At 40.1% G+C, this 18,454-nt stretch overlaps 2 protein-coding genes across 3 annotated transcripts in view; one reads left to right on the top strand and one right to left on the bottom strand.

The window, feature by feature from the left end:
* Positions 1–15,704, top strand: part of LOC119424606 (tyrosine-protein kinase JAK2) — a 41,431-nt gene extending 25,727 nt beyond the window's left edge. For both annotated transcript variants that reach the window (XM_037692093.1, XM_037692094.1), the window contains 15 exons: positions 1,490–1,676; positions 1,822–1,943; positions 4,321–4,455; positions 4,539–4,626; positions 6,513–6,640; positions 6,712–6,850; positions 6,938–7,089; positions 8,525–8,675; positions 9,603–9,736; positions 9,914–10,103; positions 10,241–10,365; positions 10,437–10,609; positions 13,498–13,612; positions 15,309–15,422; positions 15,541–15,704. In XM_037692093.1, the coding sequence (XP_037548021.1) occupies positions 1,490–1,676; positions 1,822–1,943; positions 4,321–4,455; positions 4,539–4,626; positions 6,513–6,640; positions 6,712–6,850; positions 6,938–7,089; positions 8,525–8,675; positions 9,603–9,736; positions 9,914–10,103; positions 10,241–10,365; positions 10,437–10,609; positions 13,498–13,612; positions 15,309–15,422; positions 15,541–15,648 (2,061 nt within the window). In that variant the 3' untranslated portion in view covers positions 15,649–15,704. The remainder of the gene's footprint in view (positions 1–1,489; positions 1,677–1,821; positions 1,944–4,320; positions 4,456–4,538; positions 4,627–6,512; positions 6,641–6,711; positions 6,851–6,937; positions 7,090–8,524; positions 8,676–9,602; positions 9,737–9,913; positions 10,104–10,240; positions 10,366–10,436; positions 10,610–13,497; positions 13,613–15,308; positions 15,423–15,540) is intronic.
* A 1,498-nt stretch (positions 15,705–17,202) lies between these two features.
* rln1 (relaxin 1) lies at positions 17,203–17,957 on the bottom strand. The gene is made up of 2 exons (XM_037692106.1): positions 17,768–17,957; positions 17,203–17,540 (listed from the first exon to the last, which is right to left on the bottom strand). The coding sequence occupies exons 1-2, from the start codon at positions 17,955–17,957 to the stop codon at positions 17,203–17,205; spliced, it is 528 nt and encodes a 175-aa protein (XP_037548034.1).
* Positions 17,958–18,454: the final 497 nt, after the last annotated feature.

Raw genomic sequence — 18,454 nt, 5'->3', positions numbered from 1 at the left:
CTGGGGATGGGGTGTCCTGCTCAGAGACACCACAAGATGTGCAATGATCGGGGATCGAATCCGGGACCTTCAGGTCCTGAGTCGGCTGCCCTGCCTCTACACCATCATGGCCCCCAATGCTCAGGTTAATGCTCCTTTTCCACCATTCCTCTCAGCCCTACTCTGCTCAGCTCAGCTCTTTACATGTGGGGTTTCTACCGCACTTCAGGACCAGTTCTGGAGGCGTGTCCAGAATCTAAAATCCTGCTAATGAACTTTTCATGAACTTTAGTTCACCATCAAGAGTGAGAGTTTGGCGATGAGTTAAACTCAAATCAGTCTGCTCCTCAGATAAATAATGTTAAATTATTATTTTTAAATAGGAATGTTTCTGTCCAGTGCCCTGAGACGACGTCTGTTGTGACTTGGCGCTGTATAAATAAACTGAATTGAATTAAATCTGATGAACCAGATTCTACAAAAACATCTATATTTAAAATGTATTTTTCTTCATCATTTGAAGTATTTGCACGCGTGTTTACTTTTATTGTTCAATTTAGATATGTGGTTTTGTTTCTTGTATACAGATTTTATTTTAGCTTTGATTTAAAGTGTAATTCTTGCTTTGTGATTTGTACATCCGTGGCTTAGAATAAAGTTGAACTAAAGGCTGTAGCTGCTCTTTAAACATATTTGAGGGAAATATTCATGAGCGATCCAATAATTTTGTCTTTTTCTGATTTTTCAGCTGAGTTAACTTTAATTAACAGATGAGTTAATAAAGTCAACGTGAAAACAGGATTTCAGGATAAAGCTGGTCCCGTTTTATTTATTTTTATTTTTCACTGATAAAAAATAATATTTTTATACATAAAATGTTTAAAAAAATAGCTTTCACCCGTCGTCCCAGTCCTCCTGCCTGCCAGGGCTCGGAATCCGGTCTTTGTGAGCACGCGAGGCCAGGGCTCGGGGTCCGGCCTCGCGTGCTTCAACAGGTCAGCAGCTCGTATGATCCTTTGCGGCGACTCCGCTCGCTTGAATTTTGATGGCGGTTACCAAAAACAAAAAATCGCCTGGAATTCAGCATTAAACACGGCGTTGTCATTATTGTTTTTAAAATCTTAAAAATAGATCCAGCCGCTGCTTCGCGTTCTGAGAAATTGCAAATGGCGAAAAGTTTCCGAGATCCAGTGACTCCTCCTCCTGACCAATCAGTGTCCTGCATTCACGTTTCGGTCCGGACTCAGCCCGAGTCAGTTCGAACGGTCCCACCAGAGAAGCAGGGACAAAAAAAAGGTGCCGAATCAGCTAAAAAGAACTGGTGGAATAGGGATTCGTGGCGGGTTGAGCAGAGTTGGGGCTGAGTAATAGTGGTGGAAATGGGGCATTATCCTGCTTTTTATCTAACTGTACCTGTAATGGTCACAGAATCATGTATAGTGAGTTAAAATGCACGATTACTCACACAGCACCATTCACTCGCTACATATATATTCATATTGATTTCCAGTATGAGTCTATGGTGGAGTATAAGCACTGTCTGATTACAAAGACGGAGTCAGGAGAGTACATTCTGAGCGGTACCCAGAGGAGCTTCGGTTCACTGAAAGAACTTATGAACTGCTACCAAAAGGAGGAGCTCCGCACCGATGGATACACGTTTCAGCTGACCAGATGTTGCCCACCCTGCCCAAAAGGTCAGAGTTCACATCCACAGAAACAGTGAACGCATGCTCACAAACGAACAAACCTAAATATAATTCGCAGTTTTAAAGCGATTCATGTTGATTCCGATCTCATGTAGCGCCGTTAACGTTGTTGTCCATCTTTACGTTTGTTCAGAGAAATCCAACCTGCTGGTGTGCAGAAATAATCAAGAGGCAGAGCTTCCTCTGTCTCCGTCGATCCACAAGCACATCAGCCAGATGGTTTTCCACAAGATCCGCAAGGAGGCCCTTTTCTTTGTAAGCTTACTGACTTGTTTCTTTCAGCCAGAGTCTCGCTGGGCAGCGACTGCTTGTGATTAGTTGGCAGATGGCATTCATAACGAAGTCTCCAAAATGTCTTAAAATGTTGAGGTTCTCTTGTCGGCACACAAACATGAATAACCACATCGCTTTTTAGTTTCTGCGTTTATTTTTTGTTTGATCTTGCACATTCTGATGATGTAGTCGATTGAAAAAGTGTTGTTACCCTAACAGTTGATTTGTGAAGTGTAAGATGTTTGTGACAGGAGTGAAACTCTTTTAGGTATGAAGCCAGAAACAGGAAGTATTCGGCTGTTTTCCAAAACCGGTTAGCACAGTCAATTTAAGGTTGTCATTATGAGCATGTGAAGATTTGTTTTTTGGCTGTTTCCGAAGCCTGAGAGTTTACTGAGATCAAACACACAAACCACTGAACTAACTCATGATCTCAGTCTGTTTTCACTGTTTTGACTCGGTTTACAGCAGGTTATAACCCCAATCTTTTTTCTGAACTTCCTGTTTTGAACCTCAGTTTTTTCAGAGCTGTGGTTTGGCTCCGCCTTTAGCTCATATGTTATATCATCTGTTAGAACTTGTTGGAGCATCTGTTGTTGGGGGACAGAAAGTACCATACCACTTTATTTACCATACCACTTTATTTATAAAGCACTTAAAATAGCAACAAGGCCAACCAAAGTGCTGTACAGACAAAACAACAGGTAACACGCAAAGCAAAGTCTGCTCTTTAGTTGATTTTACTGGAAGTTAAACTAGAGAAATTGCATTTCCTGCAAAAATGCAGTGTGAATGATTATTACAGAAGAACTTGCTGAAAAACAGCTGAAATTTGCTAAAAATAAATAAATAAATAAATAAGGTAAAATCTAGCTGAATTTGAAGAACAAGCCTGTATTAGCAGAAAAAAATCAGAAAGAACACACATTTGCTGATTTAGATTTAAATAAGCAGAAATTAGCACAAAAATTAAGAAATCAGCTAAAAAAAAGGTGAAATGATCACAAAAAAATGCTGGAAAGTAGTTGAAAAGGCAGAAAAAGCTTAAACTGCCAGAAGAAGCAGAAAGAGCTGAAATGAGCTAAAAAAAAGTGGAATTAACTGAAAAGGCTAAAATTAGTAAATAACAGCTAACTAGTAGCTAAAAAGGCTGAAACAAACAGAAATATGATGAAAGGAGCATAACAAGCTGAAATAAGCAGAAAAACGTTAATTAGGCTGAAAGTAGCAGAAATTACCACGGAAAACTAGAATTTATCTAAAAACAGCTGCAATTAGCTAAAAATGATAGCTGAAAAAGTAGAATGTTTAAATTTGCAGAAGAAAGCAGAAAGAAGCTGAAATGAGCACAAAAGTGGAAACTGTCTGAAAAAGCTGAAATGAGCAAAAATCAGTTGAAAATAAGCTAAAAAAGTAGAAAGAAGCTTAAATTATCAGAAGGAAGTGGAGAGAGCATATTTTTTTGCTGAATTAGGTTGAAAAAAGTAGAAAGGAGTGCAAATAACGTGGCATTAGCTGAAAAAGCTAGAATTAGCATAAAACAGCTAAATTGTAGCTGAAATAGCAGAAAAAGCTGAAAGGATCATAACAAGTTGAAATTAGAAGAAAGAAGTTATAAGCATCACAAAAATGTCGTAGTTAGCAGAAAGAATCTGAAAGGAGCACTAAACAGCTGAAATTAGCTGAAAAAATTTACAGTTGCACAAGGAAGCTAAAAGAAGCTGACGCAGAACAAAATGTGAAAGGAGCAGTAAAAGGTTGTAAATAGATCTAAAAATATGAAGGATGTAAAATGACCTCAGTTCATTTTCTATGAGGAAAAAAAAATGGCAGAAAAAGCTAAATATTTTTAAAAGCTATAGTTGCACCAATACCAAAAGTCAGAGCACCCTTCTCCTGAAAGAGCTGCACATTTTATGATTTGTGGAAATGGCACAAAAGTTGTGGAACAAGAAAGATGACGAAAAACGTACGTAAGAAAAATGGATCACAATAGTGTGAATGCTTCATAAGAGTTCACACTATTATACAACCAGATGGGGTCCAACCTGAGCTGCATCATGGTGCATTTAGTTTGTGGGCTACACGTTTGCACTCCTGAAAATCTACTGTTTACTTTTCTCTTCCAGGTGATAAAAATGACATTTTGGATTAATCAAATCGGAGGGGAGGGACTAAGTCTCATCTCATCAGAACATTGTTTTTTATTTGAATTATTATTTTTTTTTACCTAATGGAACTAGGCTATCTGTAGTAAAAATCTGGGAGCCAAAACCATGAAGCTGGCGTTCAAGGAGTAGTTCAGACCAAAAACAAAACACTCTCCCATGTTTTTAATTGCATAATAAATCTTTCTCAGGGCGAATGTTTGGGTCGAGGAACGTTTACCAAGATCTTCCACGGTGAGAGGGTGGAGCTGGGAGAGGATGGAGAGACGCACAGGATCGAAGTCGCCATCAAGATTCTGAACAAGGCTCATTGCAACTTTTCTGAGGTTGGACTGATGACGAGATTTATTCTAAATGTCTTGAGAAGTTCGTGGACTCAAAACACTTCTCTCGCTTTCTTCCCTTATAGTCTTTCTTCGAGGCAGCCAGCATGATGAGTCAGCTTTCCCACAAGTACCTGCTCCTCAACTATGGCGTTTGTGTTTGTGGTGATGAAAGTAAGCAGACATTGTTTCCTGATGTTGAAAAAATAAAATAAAATAGGCAGAAATAAAACTAAACCAGTAAGAAAAGGCAAAAAATCAGCAACTCCGAGCATTCGTAGTATTTTTCTGGCTTGTTTAAGTCTTATTTTGTAGAATATTTGTTTTTTTGTTTGTTTGTTTGTTTGTTTTTTGGGGGGTCTTCATTTAATACTACAGTATAGCATAAAAAAAGAACTGCAGATTTTTCTTAGAACTGATCCCGCAGATTTGGCACAACGTTTTATTTTGAAAAATGTGGGGTTGTAGCGCCCGCACCACGTAGCTAAAGAGTTAACCAATAGGTTAGATTGAAATGTGGTACATTGGTCGGGGCCCTGGGAACGTTATTTTAAAGATCGCCGTACTAACAGCTTGCAGGAGATACTGTTTATACTGTATTTAATTTAATGGCGGCTACTCCACTTAGCAGGAAATTATGACTTTACACTTCGTTTAACCCACTAAAAATTTAATTAGTTTCACAAATAAAATAAAACACAACCATGTTTTAAAATAGCAGACACAAAAAAAACCAGTGAGGCTTTTCAACATAAAATTCAACCTCGTGCATTGGTTTAGTTTTGTACTCACAAATCCTTCAAAGTTTGAGATTGGATCGGGAAAGGTGGATATGGAGATCTCTTTAATGTGGCACTGAGTAAGGTAAGTAGGCAGATAATGTCACACGAACAGAGATCCTTCCTGGCAGCAACCTCATAGATGGGAATCCAACGGTTGAATGGGGAACTTCTAACTCATCCAGCAGGTCCAAAGATTAGCTCCTGGTCCACTGTACACATTAACAGCTCTGTCCTAAATATTCCATAGTAAAACACACTGGCTTATCATATGGAGCCATTAAGAGCCTAACCAGCCACTAATGCTTGGATTTACATTTCAATATACAATAACCTGAGCTGCTACATCGCACTAGCATGCTAAAATGCTAGTTAAACAGCATGGTTGTCATCTACACACTGCATCATTCTGAAACGGTATAAAACATACAAAGGTATTTACCTTTCATATTCTTCTTAAAGTCTTACAGTCAGCAACTCTGCATTAATCGTTGCAACGGACAGTTTTACTCTGTAATTGGCCCACGTCTGCGTCGCTGTGCGCTCTGCCTTGTTTGGTTTTCACACTGACCCACGTTTCATGCAGCGTATCATTAATCCCACCCACTCCCATCTGATTGGGCAAAATAAAACGCTTAATCCAATCCAAAACAAAACTGAACAAGATTGACACTTAGCACAACTCAAAAGAGCAGGTTGTGAAATTGCCACATGGCACGTACCCCTTAAACAAACGTATGTAACATTCAAGGAATGTAGTAAAAATGACAACTGCCTGTTTTAGTCTGCTTAAACTAGATTTTCTTGACCAACATATACAAACTGTTTTTAAAATGATACATTTCTAAATGACAAGAGTTTTTCCTTCATATTTACTCCACTTTTTATCACTTAGATATTGTTTTTAAACTTAAATGATATTACTATGAATGTAGTTTGTACTATATAGCACAGTTCAAACTGGGCTACATGGGGTATTATATTATTATATCGGTGTGGGGTAGAGGTAGGGCATCTGAATGACTAGCATAGAAAAACAAATCCCTGCAGTTTTCTTTAGCTTTGACATAATCTAGTTTTACAGCTCTAACTCTTCTAGCTTCTTTTATGTTTATACCATCATATGTAACCAAGTGTGAGGCTACTCAGTGGGCTCCACTCATCTGATCTAACAAACCTCAAGTTGGATAAAAATACAGCAAATGTCAAATTTAAAATCATTTGTTGTTGTTTTTTTTTATACTAAATGTTGGTAACAAATAATACCCGTCTCTCTGTTAGACATGATGGTGCAGGAGTATGGTAAATTTGGCTCCCTGGACATCTACCTGAAAAAGAACAAGCAGAGCGTGAACATCCCCTGGAAGTTGGAGGTGGCGAAGCAGCTAGCCTGGGCGATGCACTATCTGGTAAGACTCGCACGAGAACTGCGCGTCCTTTCGTTAGGATTAGCTGATGTTTCTGCCACGTCTTTGAACAGGAGGATAAAAACATCACTCACGGAAACGTTTGCGCCAAGAACGTTCTGCTGATCAGAGAGAAGGATCAGAAGATGAAGAATCTGCCTTTTATCAAGCTCGGCGACCCCGGGGTCAGCATCACCGTGCTGCCCAAAGAAGGTGAGAAACTGCTTCACGTGCCGCCCTGAGGGATTTTGCCTTTTTATTCCTGCAATGCCTCTGATTCTCTACACGTCTGTACTTTAGTTCTGGTGGAGCGTATCCCTTGGGTGCCCCCCGAGTGCATTGAAAACCCCCAAAATCTGGGTTTGGCTACAGACAAGTGGGCCTTTGGGACGACTCTGTGGGAGATCTGCAGCGGGGGAGAGAAACCACTCGGCACACTGGACTGCTCAAAGGTCAGCCATCAATGATGAAGTATTTCTTACTCATTGACAATTCATTTAAGGATTAACTTTTGTATAAGTACACAAACTGACTCGTCGAGCCTAACCAAATAGATTTTGTAGGGAAAAGGTTTTAGAAGGTGGTCTTAATTTGCGGCACGGATTCTGAAATTTCCTCTTATAATATCCAGGTTGTATGGGTGCTTGAAGCCTTTAAAAATCCTTACATTTTACTGTTGAAGGTTTTGAACGTGCTTACAACTGATTAGATTTTAGCTTTTTAGACCTAAATACTCGAACAAATACGAAAATAAAAATAAAGCATTTCATAAAAGAACCCGCCGCCTCAAATGCCAAAGTTTAAAAAAATCTTTTGTGATTTATTGTTGCTCAGAGTATCTGTTAAAGATGACTATCAGCTACTACTACACCAGATTTTAGATCCATATCTATTAAATGAACAGAGTTTTTGATATTTTTGTGTTGGCTTTGGTCACTTAGCTGTGACAGCCATCTTGAACTGGTTTAACTCCAAAAGTTAATCAGTTGTAAATGCACATTGACACACGACACATGAAAGGTAGGTTATACTGTAATTAAAGGATGACCGTAATTAACAAAAACAAATCAAGGAATACATTTATGTTTAGTCATCACAAATCATACATTTTAGGGATGCACGATATTATTGCATGGTATCAGTATCGGCTGATGTTAGCGATAAAGTTATATATCGGACATCGGCTGATCCATCAAAATAACTCACCGATATAAAAGGCTTGTGTTTTAAGTTAATTTTTAATTTAAGAAACTGTCAAGTAAATTTATTATTGCACTACTTATGTGCTTCTCACTTGTAGCTTGTGAACAGGTTGAGTTTACATTTGTGAAAATGTACAAATTTGCACTGATCAAGTGTTATCATTGTGTTAGAGTAAGTTTCATTAATAAATTTGACATTAAACATAATCCAAGTTGAAGTGTTACATCATTTTCACCCCCCTTTTTGGCATCTGCGTTTAGTAGAAAGAAAGACCATGCAGAATAATGTAGTATTTTAATTCTACAGCAGAGAAAGCTATGTAGGTCAAGGAAACAAATATCGGTATTGGTATTGGATATCGGTCAACAATCCAATATCGTGCATCCCTAATAAATTTCTTTGTTTGATGCATGACAACATTGGCTGGTTCAAGGAACTGAAGCCGTTATATGTACTATAATTACTCACTGCAGCAGAGTCCTGGGAAAATCCAGAAAAATAAAACCAACGTAGTTGATAAATGCTCAGATTTAGCTTGGAGAAAGATCAAAAATTGAACCGGTGCTTTTTATCTTATAAGTCAGACCTGCAACATCTCTTTAATTATTAACTGAAGGATTTTTTTGCAAAGAATATTTTACCTTCCAGCCCAAGTTGAACCCATACACCTGTTGTCATGTGCAGAAGAACCTGTTCTACGAGGACCGACACCAGCTGCCGGCTCCCAAATGGACCGAACTGGCTAATCTGATAAACAGCTGCATGGACTACGAGCCTTTGCATCGACCTTCCTTCAGAGCCATTCTCAGAGACTTGAACAGCCTCTTCACTCCAGGTAGGGGGACGAATCGCATCGTCGGACATTCTGAAGTCACAAATCCATTTAAAGAGTTATTTTTAAGTGAGGCTGAGTGAGTTACAGCCATCAGTGTTTTACTGCAGTAAATACATCAGTTGAAAGGTGAATTCTGAAACAAAGTCAAGTGAATGGCGTCTCAGGATGGAGGGCAACAGGAGGAAACCAAGGAAAACAACTCAAACTTTTAAAAAAAAAGTGGTGCAGCTGAGTCTTTTCCCAGTTTATTTAATTTATTTTGTTTCATAGTTTGTATTTAGACAAGGAGGGTTGTAAGAAACTCCAGATCAGCATCTGGATTCATTATATGCAGACATCATGCAGGCGAGCCTTGTTCACACTCCAGTCTTTTGTTGGTTGCATTTGCATCTCCCGTCCACTCAGATTTTTGGAGGGGGGATGGAAAAAAATTATATTGCTAAAAAACCAAACCAAAACAGTAGAGCATGTTAAAAAAAAAAACGTATTGATGTGTCTGATGTTGTCGCCATCTAGTGGCGCAGCCCTGGAATTAGAGTATTTTATTTTAAATGGAGAAAAAGATTTAAAATTCTCAAACTAGCTAGAATAATGTTAAACAATTTGATTTAGTTGACAAAGTAGTGACTAATAACTAACTCAACTGTGGCAAATAATACATAAAAAAGTAAAGTCTGAGATATTTGGCAAATACAAATTTGTGCTCTTATACGAACTGTTTAGCTTCCTTTCAAAAAGACCTCCTCCTCGTTCAAACCGAGCACTAAACTGTTCTTCTGCACATCAGTCTGATCAGAACTCCACATCTAAACAACCAAAATATCCCTTTAAATACCACGAGTTGGTAGTTAAAGTGCAGTTGTTCATATTTTCTGTGCCCTGCCTGCACGGTGAGGACTTTAATCCAGCTGTGCCATGATGTTGCAGATTATGAGCTGCTGACGGAGAGCGACATGGTGCCCAGCAGGACGCAAGATTTCGACTTCCTGTGGGCGTCTGCGAGCCGAGAGACCGCTCAGTTTGAGGAGCGGCACCTGATCTTCCTCAAGCAGCTGGGCAAAGTGAGGCTCCGTGTTTTAGCTTACTTAGCTTTTAGCTGAATTATTCCAGACTGGTCCTTGAGTCACATATCAGAAAGATGTGTTTTGTTTTTAAGTCCTTTTTGTTCCTTCAACCCTGTAAACTCACAACTTTTTCCAACATCTCTGCATCCGTTGTTCTCCCCCCACTCTGTTCAGGGGAACTTCGGCACGGTGGAGATGTGCAGGTACGACCCCCTGCTGGACAGCACAGGGGAGGTGGTGGCCGTGAAGAAGCTGCAGCACAGCACAGCCGAGCACCTCCGCGAGTTCGAACGGGAAATTGAAATCCTCAAATCCCTTCATCATGAAAACATTGTTAAATACAAAGGAGTGTGTTACAGCGCAGGTATGGGTGGAGCCGTTGGTAAATAAAAGTCTGCTTGCTTCCATCGTAGTTTATTTGTATGATTATCAAACATCCCATGAAAGCTCAACGATAATTCACCTTTTTCTTTCAACCGTTCTTAACTGGGGTCTCTGCAGGACGAGAGAACCTTCGGCTGATCATGGAGTATCTCCCCTTCGGCAGTTTGAAAGAATATCTCAACAAGCACAAGAAGCTCATCGATTCCAAGAGGCTGCTGCACTACGCATCGCAAATTTGCAAGGTAGCAGAGTAACTCGAGGCGTGGAGGCCGCCTGTTCTTTGGTTCTGGGGCTGATTTCATCTTCCTAACAGGGCATGGACTACCTCGGCACTAAGCGCTACATTCACAGGGATCTGGCCACCAGGAACATCCTGGTGGAAAGCGAGATGAGGGTTAAGATCGGCGACTTTGGCCTGACCAAGATGATACCGCAGGACAAAGATTACTACCACGTGGCGAACCCCGGGGAGAGCCCCATCTTTTGGTGAGGAACATAAATACTTGTACGTCCCATTGGAGGAATTTACACGCCGACTTATAAAACGTCTTTACCTAGACTTTGCTCTTCAGGCCAGTTGAAATTAAAATCTTTTCATGCTGAGAAATAACTGCGTTGAGTTGTAAAACGTTACATTTTCAGAATCAGAATAAGCTTTATTATCATTGCACCGTAGTACAAGTACAGTGAGATCATGTTCGTAGTCGTCCGAAAGATGGGCGGCGTGCACGTTGCTGCTGCGCCTAAGAGCGTGGCCCCTTGTTCTTTAGGCAGAAAATGGGAAAGGCCATGAGGAAAGTATAGTGGTATTACAAAAAAGATCTCTTCACATCTTATCCTTATCAGGACATGGTTTAAAACATCAAAAAACTCTTGCAGCAAGCACATTTATAAACACATTACATGTGCATTTGAATGAGACATTTATATGAGATTTGTCCATGACGCACTTCCAGATAGTCCGTAGTCCAGATAAGATGTTGGTGTCAGCCGGTACTACTCTGATAAGCGTTCACAGAAATTCTCGGGGGGCGGGGGGCGGATAGAGCAGAGCCTTCCTTTGTTTACACATATCCCAGGAGAAATTTGATGTCGGCCCGCCTTTAGCTGGACAACTTTTAACTGCTTTTTTTCATGGAACATCGTGAGACGTCATGCTCGGAGTATGTGTTGGGAATTAGTCTCAGCTACTACCAAACAAAATTTTAGATAGTGTCTGTAAATTCGTGGAGTTTAGGGCATTTTTGTCCCCCATCACAAAGCAAACAGGGTGAACTGGAAATGCCCTCCATCTAGAGCCGTCATTTAACCCGAACCTGGAGCCCGGCCCCGCCCGACCTGGATTTGGACCGGGCTGGTCCATAATAATGTGCTTAATGTGCGGGTTGGGTCGGCTTTTGATTGCGTCAACGCGTGGGGTTGACGATCCAATTATATGGCAACATGGCTTGCCATACTATCACCAGCCACATGCGGCCATTTCACCGCGCGCTGACCCGCCTTGAAAAATATATAAAGTTCAGTTAAGCTTCAGATGGACTACTGCCAGCGATCCATCAGACCAAATGGACGTTCATTCAGCCGCTGCACTCAGCGGTCGCACGTGGCCCACGACCCAAACAGGTGAGATCATAAAATATCCGACATGTCAGAACAGAATGCAGGCAGAAGCAGGGGAAGAATTTAATGTGCTTTGACAGCCATGAAAAGACAAACACCCCCTCAATTCCGATCTTCTGCCCCCTTTACTCAGCCACTGCGTCCACCGACCGTTAATATAAGCAGTCAAAGCTTAATTTAAAATATCATGGGGGGGGGGGGGGGGGGTGTCGGGTTCGGACCTGTAACTACTGTTAATTCTTCGGATCAGGTGGAGTTCGGAAATGATGGCTACGGCCTGGGTCGGAATTTTTGGACCCGAATGCAACTCTCTACCTGCCATCTGTCCGTGCACGTTGTGAGCATAACTTGGAAAAATATATAAACTGGAGATACCGACTTCCATTTTGGTGCGTGACTAAATCTAAGTGTAAGAAAGGCTCCTATTGAAAATGGAGTTGCCAGGTCCAAATCCAAAATGGCTGCCACCATATATGCATATTTGTTAACCTTGTGAGCTGGATAACTTGAAAAATAAGCAACTTATTGACTTCTGATTTGGTGTGTGGCAGTGTTTATGTGTAAGAAAGGTCACTACAGTAGTCCCTCGTTTATCATGGGAGATCTGTACCCTGAAGCCCCGCGATAAGTGAAAAACCACAAAGTAGGAAGTAGTACAAGTAGTAAGTAGTAGTTTATTTTAATATATATATTATACAAAGGTGTTTTAAACCCTTCTCACACTTGCAATATTCTAAACAATGTTTCTAAACGCTCTAAAAGAGTACAGCATGTCATGATTTCAGCTCTCTACCTCCTCTCAGCCACTGCACTCTGCGCTCTTGGCCATTCCCACTTCTCCGCAGCAGAACGGAGATCACAGAGGAAGGAGGAGCTTGAAGGAGGAAGTTTCTCGTGCAGTGTAGGCTGCACACAGGTGCAAAATAATTCAAAGTAATTTAAGCAAAAATTCCATGCCGATCGTGCGGCTCATCTGTCAATCAGCCAACTGTGTGTCGTGACCAATCTTATTTTGAAAAACCGCGATAGAGCGAGTCCGCGAAAAACGAACCGCCAAGTAGTGAGGGACTACTGTATTGAAAATTTGCTTGCCACATCAAAATCCAAGATGGCCACCATATATATATATATATATATATATATATATATATAATATATATATAATATATATATATATATATGGTTTTATATTAAAAGTATAGTTTGTTCAAATGACTGAGGTGGCCCTTGGGATGGCTGAAGTTTAATCTAGACTCATGGTCGTGGATAAAATCGCTCCCTTTACTCGCCCAGATCAGTCTCTGTGCTGCCTTGGATAAGCAAAAGCAAAAAATATAATAAATAAAAAAACAACGCATATATACCTAAATACCTCTGTTCTTTTACATGATGTAACTCCTACCCACTTGAATACCATGCACAAAAAAAAAAGAATTAAAAAAAAAGGCTTACTTTCATTCCTTGTTCAATTCCAGTCCAGAAAAACATTAATCTCAAGAACAACAAACATTTACCATTTAAATCCCTCAGCGTCGGGGGACATCAGCGTACCGCTTGTTTTACGTTGATTAGCTGTGTCATCGTGAATGTGTTGCCTCCAAAAGTGAATCAGTTGTTGATGCGTTTCATTAAAACCCATTGGTTCTTGAAATGTTTCGCTAGCATACAGACCCTTTCATCTTTTAAAGGCGGACGATCAAGATATGACATATTTTCAGGAAAATGCTTCAATAATTCCTTGTTGTCTTTTCCAGGTTTGCTCCAGAGTCTCTGAACAACAAGTTCTCCGTGGCGTCAGATGTTTGGAGTTTCGGCGTTGTCCTCTACGAACTCTTCACTTATAGCGATAAAAGCTGCGCTCCACCTGTGGTACACAACCCGTTTATTCTCAGCCCAACACTTTGCCTCCCTCGCTTCGAGGCGGTAATGTTTTTGCTGTCTGAGTCAAAATATAAATCTGTAAACAGATTTCACTGAAACTCAAAAAGCACGTAAATCTACAATTCAAAGATGGTTTCCTCTGCTTAGCCAACACAAAAATATCCATAACGTAGACAGTTTAACTGCTTCTGAGCTCAATGTGATGTGCTTGTAGCTGAGTCATCCTCAACACGTACGGTGAGCGTGACGGCGTGCACAATGTTGTTGTGTGATGAAGCATTCACACTATTGTGAGACATTTTTTTCCCGTACGTTTTCTCGTTCCACAGTTTTTTTTTACTTCAACAAACCATTTATCAAAACGTTCAGCTCTTTCAGAAAGGTGCTATGACTTTTGGTTTTAGTGAAACTTTAGCTTTTTGAAATATTTAGCCTTTGCTGCCACTTTGGATTGAGCTCTTCCCATCCTTTAAATCTTCTACAACCTTTTACTGCTCCTTTCAGCTTCCTTGTGCAAACAACTTTTTTCCAGCTACTTTCAGCTGTTTCGTGCTCCTTTCAGATTCGTTCCACTAATTATGTTTTTGTGCTTCTTCTAACTTCTATCTGCTAATCTGAGTTTATGCTCCTTTCAGCTTACTTATGCACGTTTCAGCTATTATTTAGCTGTTTTCAAATTCAAAAACGTTCAATACAAAAAAACAACTGGACTTTATTTGTAACAGAAGTTGTTTCGCTTCTCATCCGAGGAGCTGAGAATCTTCACCAGCATTTAGCTGTTTATGCTAATTTTAGCTTTATCAGCTAATTCCATATTTTTTTGCATTAATTTCAACTTTTGTCTGCCTAATTCAGCCAAAATGTGCTCTCCACTTCCTTCTGCGTTTTTAGCTACTTTTCAGCTTTTTGTTGTTGTTGCTAATTTCAGCTTTTTTCCCAGATAATTTCTACCTTTTTGTGTTCATTTCTGCTTCTTTCAGCCTAATTGGGCAAACTCGTTTTTCTGCTTTCTTCAGCTAATTTAAACTTGTAACTTTTTTGCTACATTTTTTAGCATTTTCTAGCTAATTTCGGATGTTTTCAGATAAAATCGTGTTGGGTTTTTTTAGTGGTAATTTCTGCTACTTTTAGCTTGTTATACTCCTTTCAGCTTAGATACACTAGTTTCAGCTTTTTCTGATATTTCAGCTATTATTTAGCTAAGTTTAGCTTTTTCAGCTAATTCCACATTTTGAGCTTATTTCAGCTCTTTCTGCTTTCGTTTGGTAATTTAAGCTTCTTTCAGCTACTTTTTTTTTTGTTAGTTGTTAATTTCAGCTTTGTTTAGCGAATTCCTCATTTTTGTGCCCATTTCCACTTGTTTAAACCTGTTTCAGCAAATGTGTGTTCTTCTGCTAATCTAAGCTTGTTCTTCCATTTCAGCCTCATTCAGCATGTTTTTTTAGCTAATTTCAGCTGTTTCTCAGCAAGTTATTCTGCAACAAGCATTCACACTGCATTTTCACAGGAAATGTAATTTCTCTAGCTTCAGTTTATGCATCAATAGAAGATAATCTTGGTTTAAAAATGATGCTAGGTTTTTATTGTCATTCAGATGTAAGAAATCCATCCATCCATTATCTTTGCCCACTTCTTCCTTAAAAAATCTGATTTATTATATTTTACTGATGCATCTGTGTTGTAGATTTTCATGGAGAATATGGGGAATGAAAAGCACGGCCATATGGTCCTGGTCCATTTTTTTAACCTGTTGAACAATGGATTTAGGCTGCCGGCTCCTGACAACTGTCCAAACGAGGTCTGTACCTTTATCTAAACCACAAAAGCTACCCCCCCCCCCCCACACACACACACACACACTCCTCTCTTCTTAATGTGGCGTCCATCAGTCTGACCGCTTTGATTCGCTTCTTCAGATTTACAAGATCATGCTGGACTGCTGGAGCTTTGACCCGAAGTCGCGGCCTACGTTCAAGTCCTTGGTCCAGCGAGTGGAGACTGTACGAGGCAGCAAGGATGGATGAGCGCCACCACTTCCCCAACCTTTGACCCGTCTGTCGTGATGTATGCGAGTCGGACGTCGCGAAGCGAAGAAATACGAGGCTTTGCTGCAGCAAATGATCTGAATAAAGAGGGAACACTACAGCCAACTCTTAAACCTAAAACAGGATTTCTTACGTTTGATTTTTTTTTTTTTATTTTGGTCGTTTTGTTGGGCTGGAGCAAGCGCTGTACAGCCGTTACCTCATTATTATTTTAAGTGTGTTAATTATGATTACCTTGAAATGATGAGGAAACGTCCCTGCCTTTTGGCTGACAAACTGAGCAGGCTTCCTGCTGACAAATCGCACAATCTTAAACTTTATTTAAGATTGCATTTATTACAAGGAGACTCGTAGCGAGGAGCTCTTAGTGGTTTATGTTTTTACTGTTAAAACAAATGAAAAACACCCGCGTTTGAGTTGTTTTTCTGCAAAAGCAGATTTCCTTCTATATGTTTACATCCTTTTATACCCAAGACCATAAACGCTCATTCTTTGAAAGCTTTTCTAACATTAAGTCTCACTGTAATAAAATCACAAGAATTGTTTTAGTCATTTATATTTTTTTATTGCTGTATGTTTGATAGCCTGTAAAAGCTTATTATTGTGAGGAAAAGTGTTTTATTTTGTGCAGGTTTATTTAAAACTTTAATGTGTGTTCATGTCATTGTAAGATGTTTGAATGTATATTTGTGCATTACATTAATGATTACAAAATGAGTGGTCACACATTTATTTTCATTCCAGTATTTTGGGATATTTAGCATGTATTATATATTAATGTGCGTTTGTGATAATTTTAACAGTATTCATTTCAGTTCATCAGGATGGAATCAGATTAAAGCATCTTTTATTTGATCACTTTAAGGGAAAAACACTGACAGTGAAATAAAGAGAATATTAAATAAAAAGGTAAACGATTATGGTTCATGACCAGATTTACTTGATTTAAAGCAATAAAATACAAATGCTTTCCTTTACTATTGGCGTGATATATTTTTGTTTTCCAGTTTTAAATATGGATTTTGTAAAAAGTGTTTACAATCTGTTCAGTGACTGTTTCTGTATATAAATGTAAATAAAGGATGTAAATTTAATGTGAATATATTCTTAAATCAATAAAAATGTTTTATAAAATCCTGTTTGGTCAGTTTCATCTTGTCCACATGCTGTAAGGATGGTGATGTTTTACTCAAAGGTCAGGTGTTTTTGAATTTTTGTTGGAAAATAAAAACTGCTGAGTTGTCCTCGGGGTGTTGACAGGAAATGATCAGGACGTTGTAACGATACGAACAAAGGTCAGCGAGTTTGCAGCAGCTTAATGTGTCAAATACAGAAACCCCGTTTGAGACAACACGACACAGCTCAACGTTTTATATCAACACCGTTTAAAATTTATTTCAAGGTGCAGAAAAAAATGACAAACGTTACATCTTTAATAAATTAGCAAAAAAAATAATGAATCTGGACCCATGTGCGTCAGTACTGTACACTTCCTAATTCTACATCTGACCATCGCCCCCCTTCCCTCCTGCCTCAACACAAGCGACCAATATCGTTTTTGGTGCAGCCCTGGCTGCAGCACATCCCCGCCACACCCAGAGAAAAGTTCCTCTTCTTCCTGCTCGAGACGGACCAGATGGAAGCAGCATCCTGCTCTCCTAAAACTGCGGACCCCCCCGAGGGGTCTGAAACCCTCGAAGGGGGCTGCTGCCTGCCGCCCGCGGTTCTGTAAAGGCTCAGAAGGTCTGCCAGCGACAAGGAGGAGGCGACAGGGAGAGGAGAGCGGGTGTCTGTGGGCTCTGCGTCGCGTTGCCAGGTCTGCTGGTTGTCCTCCACTGTGAGATCACTGAGGGAAGTCCACTGGAATGGGTCTGCAGGGACAGACAGGCACATTTTAAGGAAAAATCACAGACATCAAAGCTTACTGCACATGTTATGGAGCTTTATATAGAAAAAAATGCACTCTATTTTCACCAAAACATTCTAACTTTCAAACAAGTTAAAGCATCTTTAGTACATGTGCGTATAAAATATTACTTATTACTTCCAGAGTCATATATAAAAACACTTTTACACACTTTAGTGAGCATGAACTCACCTGCGTCACCCTCTGTGGACCGCTTCCACCGCGAGCCGCCGCAGGTGAAGATGACCGCCCTGATGAACTCTCTCCCGCACAGTTTCACCCCGTAGTCCCTGGGCAAGATCATTCTGCCCAGCACGTCGGCTCTCACACGGCTGCACGCGCCTCCTATGCACACCACGGCCAGAGCCACCCTCCACAGCATCGTTCCCTCCGACTCAAACAGCTGGTTCGTGCTGCACAGGTGGGTTCCACCTCAGAGCTGCTCTGAGCTAAGAGTTCAACCAGAACAGCTACAGACGCGTCACTTCGTCTCTTGTGTGTTGCTCTGGTGGTCTCTTTTGACCGCAACCTTATATAGTTCACTCCTGGACCCGCGCGTTCGAGCCACCCTCCCTGCGTGAAACAACCGCACACCCACACACGTCATTTAGGCTGACGACAGTGACGTACTTGGAGTTATTTCTTTGTTGTAGTAATAATATTATGCGTGAGTATGCACACAGAGCGTCTCAGCAGGGAGAAGAAAAACACAGATGGGGATTTTTAATACCAGAGTAAAGCATTTACCTGGCATCTTGTTGAGTCAAGTTACTGAAACAGTTGTTTTTTAATGGTTTTACCACTTGTAGAACACAAAAGTTAAACAATAAATAAATATCAGCTCATTGAAGAAATACAATCAGTTTTTATTCAACAGAA

This window comes from Nematolebias whitei, chromosome 18, assembly GCF_014905685.2.
Source record: "Nematolebias whitei isolate Nwh7 chromosome 18, NemWhi1, whole genome shotgun sequence".
In the NCBI taxonomy this organism is placed as follows: Eukaryota; Metazoa; Chordata; class Actinopteri; order Cyprinodontiformes; family Rivulidae; genus Nematolebias; species Nematolebias whitei.
Note: the sequence above shows the minus strand (reverse complement) of the source record. Positions and strands in the feature narration are given on the sequence as shown.

Coding starts and splice junctions, on each gene's coding strand:
- rln1 (XM_037692106.1), bottom strand. CDS start 17,957: ATGCTGTGGAGGGTGGCTCTGGCCGTGGTGTGCATAGGAGGCGCGTGC. Junction 17,541..17,767: donor GTCCACAGAGGGTGACGCAG/GTGAGTTCATGC, acceptor CTGTCCCTGCAG/ACCCATTCCAGTGGACTTCC.